The sequence below is a fragment of the Pterocles gutturalis genome, unplaced genomic scaffold (genome assembly GCF_000699245.1).
Source record: "Pterocles gutturalis isolate BGI_N339 unplaced genomic scaffold, ASM69924v1 scaffold23969, whole genome shotgun sequence".
NCBI lineage: Eukaryota > Metazoa > Chordata > Aves > Pterocliformes > Pteroclidae > Pterocles > Pterocles gutturalis.
In genome coordinates, this window is record NW_010128852.1 from 1 (window position 1) to 3204 (window position 3204).

The following is a 3204-nucleotide window of genomic DNA, read 5'->3' on the forward strand; positions in this document are numbered from 1 at the left end:
TTGGCCGCCTCCACCGCCGGCAGGTCCTGCCCGAAGTTGTCCTGCGCCGGCACAAAGCACCGCGGTGAGGGTCAGGCATGGCATCCCAGCTCCCAGGGTGGGTGTCCCCAGCCCCACCTGTGCCACCAGCCGCTGGTTCTCGTTCAGCCAGGCCTCCCGCATGGCGGCGCCGCGCCAGCTGCTCCAGCTTCTCCTGCCGGATGAGCTCGTTGCGCAGCGCCAGCTCCCGCTCGTGCTCCGCTTTCTCCAGCTGCTCCCAGGCCTGGGGGAAGGTGACACAGGATGGAGGTGGCACCCACGGTCCCATGTCCACCCACCCGCCCGTGTCTTGTTCTGCTGGTGAACCTCAATGTGCCCCATGGGCTGGAGGAACCCAACCTGCCCTGGGATGGACCTGACTTGCCCCAGGATGGACTTGATGTGTCCCGGGATGGTCTTGAGCTGCTTTCAGAGATGGACCCAACCTACCCTTAGACCCAGGATAGACCTGAACTGCCCCAGGAGATAGACCCAAACTGCACTAGGACCTGAACTGCCCCCGGTAGATGGACCCAACCCACGCCAAGGAGACAGACCCAACCCATGCCAAGGAGATGGACCCAACCCACGCCAAAGAGATGGACCAACCCATGCCAAGGAGATGGACCCAACCCACGCCAAGGAGATGGACCAACCCACGCCAAGGAGATGGACCCAACCCACGCCAAGGAGATGGACCTGACTTGCTCTAGAACAGACCCAATCTGCCCTGGGACAGACTTGAACTGCCCCAGGAGATGGACCTAACTTGCCCTGAGATGGATCTGAGCTGCCCCAGGAGGTCCCTGACCTGCCCTGGGACAACCTGAGGAGCAAAGCCCCTGGTGACACTGGGGGAAGAGCTGCCCCCAGGTCACAGGGTGCCGTGGGAGCAGTCCCGTGTCCCCACGGCACACAGCCAGGCTGTCAGGACGAGCCCCATACCCGGTTGATGTCGGAGACCAGGCGCCCTTCATGCGGGGTGTAGACGCGCTGGTTGTTGGCTCGCATCCGCGACTGGATGGTGAAGAGCAGCACCTCCAGGTTGCCCTTCTCCTGAAACCTGCCCCGGAGAGAGCTCAGCCTGGGGCACCCATGGGTGCTCCCCACCACTGTATGGGCACAGGGGGCTCAGGGGGCACTTACTTGGGGGGCTTCTCCACGGTGCGGTAGGTGCTGAAGGCTTGGAGCTGGTGCTGCACGCCCGCCAGCGAGTTGGCGAAGCTGCGGCTGTTGAGGGAGGCGATGGTCTGCTCAATCCAGGTCAGCAGGTCAGACGCCAGCCCCCCGTAGCCATCGATCATCCTCTCTGTCTCCTTGGCATGCTCGATGACCTGCGGTGGGGCCAGCGGTGAGCTCCGGGTGCCGGCACGCCGGCAGAACCCCCCCAACCCCAACGGTGGTCCCTACCTTGCCCAAACGCCTGCCCTCCACCTCCAGCACCTTCATCTTGGCGAAGTAGTGGTAGAAGGCCACCACAGGTGATGATGGACTTCTCATCGGGGTTCTCCGTGAACACATCTGCCCAACGTGAGTGAGAGGTGTCAGTCCTGACCCAGCCTCCACAGCACCCCAGTGTCACCCCATGGTTCTCATCAGGTCTCCCCTTCCCCCTCACCCAGACCCCCCTTGGATGGGGTGGAAACCTCTCTGTCCCTCCATGGGGCCTGAGAATGTCCCAGGGTGTAATGGGGAAACTGAGGCAGGACGGTTGGCAGCGGCAGCCTCACCTTCAGGGTCGAGGAGCGGGGTGATGCCCAGGTGCCGCTCCGCCACGCTGAACGCGTGCTCCAGGTTGTGCCGGGCGTTGGATTTGGTCAGGTTTTGGAAGTCAACGAGCTCAGGTCTGGGGATAGAGGGCGTGGGACAGTGGTGATGCACCCACGGGATGTCCCCTGGTGCCACCACTGCTCCAGCACATCCCAGTGCCCACCACCATGGTGCCTACCTGTGCCTGTGGATGAGGGCGTTGAAGGCCAGCCCGTCCTTCCAGCTCGAGGTGAAGTTGGTGACGTTGACATGGGGATACCTGTGATGGGGACAGGGCGTCACTGTCACCCTCCGGGCACCCCTGGTCCCCAACACGGTGTGGTGTGGGTCCCACCACCTACCCCGCTGTCTTCATCTGGCACCAGAGCAGCAGTGCGTCCCTGGCAGAGCGCGTCTCCCGGCCCTCCTGCGTCTGCACGATGATGTCCTGGATCTGGGGACAGAAGGACATCCCAGGGTTGGAAGAGGACATCCACGGAGGAGAGCTCCCACTTGGGAACAAGCCGTGGGGTGCTGAGCTGAGGGGTGCCCCCCACCTGGAAGCGGAGGATGATGGTCCAGATGAGGCCCAGGACGAGGCGGTGGTTGCCATCCACGATGTCGTGGGAGCCCATGTTCTCCAGGTGCACCCGCTGCTCCTTCAGGAACTGCAGCGCCTTGTCCACGTTCTCCAGGCAGTGGATCCGCATCCGGCCCTTCGTGGGCTTGGGCTGGGGCACAACAGCGCTCAGCACCCACCCCTCCATGCCAGGCACCCCAACCCCTGCCCGGGGACACCCCCTGTGCCCCTGGTGCCAACCAAACCCTGGTGGAACCTTGGTCAATGCCAAGGTCAACAACCTTGGTGGAGAGTACCATGGCCAACAGCCTTGGTAGAGAATGCCAAGGTCAACAGCCTTGGTCAACAACAAGGTCAACAGACTTGGTGGAGAAGGTCAAGGTCAAGAGCGTTGGTCAATGCCAAGGTCAACAGCCTTGGTGGAGCACCAGAGCTGGTGGGATGGGACATGGCATGGCGTGACAAGGCATGACAAGGGTCCCAGGGTCTCCAGCTGGATGGGAGTCCTACCAGAAGCTCTCCTGACAGCACCTCCAGCAGCTTGATGAGCACCCGCCCGTCCCGGAGGAGATCTGAGATGCGGCAGGGGACGCGAGCCAAGTGTGAATTCACCCACTTGGTGAAGGTTTTCTTCTGAACGGCCTCGCGTTCATCTGCAACGAGAGCGGACACGGTGCCACCAGCGGTGGGGACAACCCAGGAGGACCCAAGGAGACCCGAGACCCATCCTGACCTGCCAGGGCTTTGATGCGGGAGCGCTCGAAGATCCGCGCCGAGCTGTTGTCGTTGTCCAGCTCATCGTCGGAGGCATCCCAGCGGATGTTGATGCGGCTGTACTGCTGCTGCAGCTCCAGCTG

General features: G+C 62.9%; 1 protein-coding gene across 1 annotated transcript; it reads right to left on the reverse strand.

The window, feature by feature from the left end:
• Window positions 1-8: 8 nt before the first annotated feature.
• LOC104466380 (spectrin beta chain, erythrocytic-like) lies at window positions 9-3201 on the reverse strand (the record flags this gene model as incomplete). Its single annotated transcript, XM_010079773.1, is given in 13 exon segments — window positions 9-41; window positions 118-166; window positions 168-262; window positions 964-1081; window positions 1165-1352; window positions 1429-1498; window positions 1500-1539; window positions 1749-1864; window positions 1967-2047; window positions 2130-2221; window positions 2325-2498; window positions 2858-3000; window positions 3081-3201. Coding segments are annotated over 13 exon segments (1320 nt in total), but the record flags the coding sequence as incomplete, so codon positions are not given.
• Between the last annotated feature and the right edge of the window lie 3 nt (window positions 3202-3204).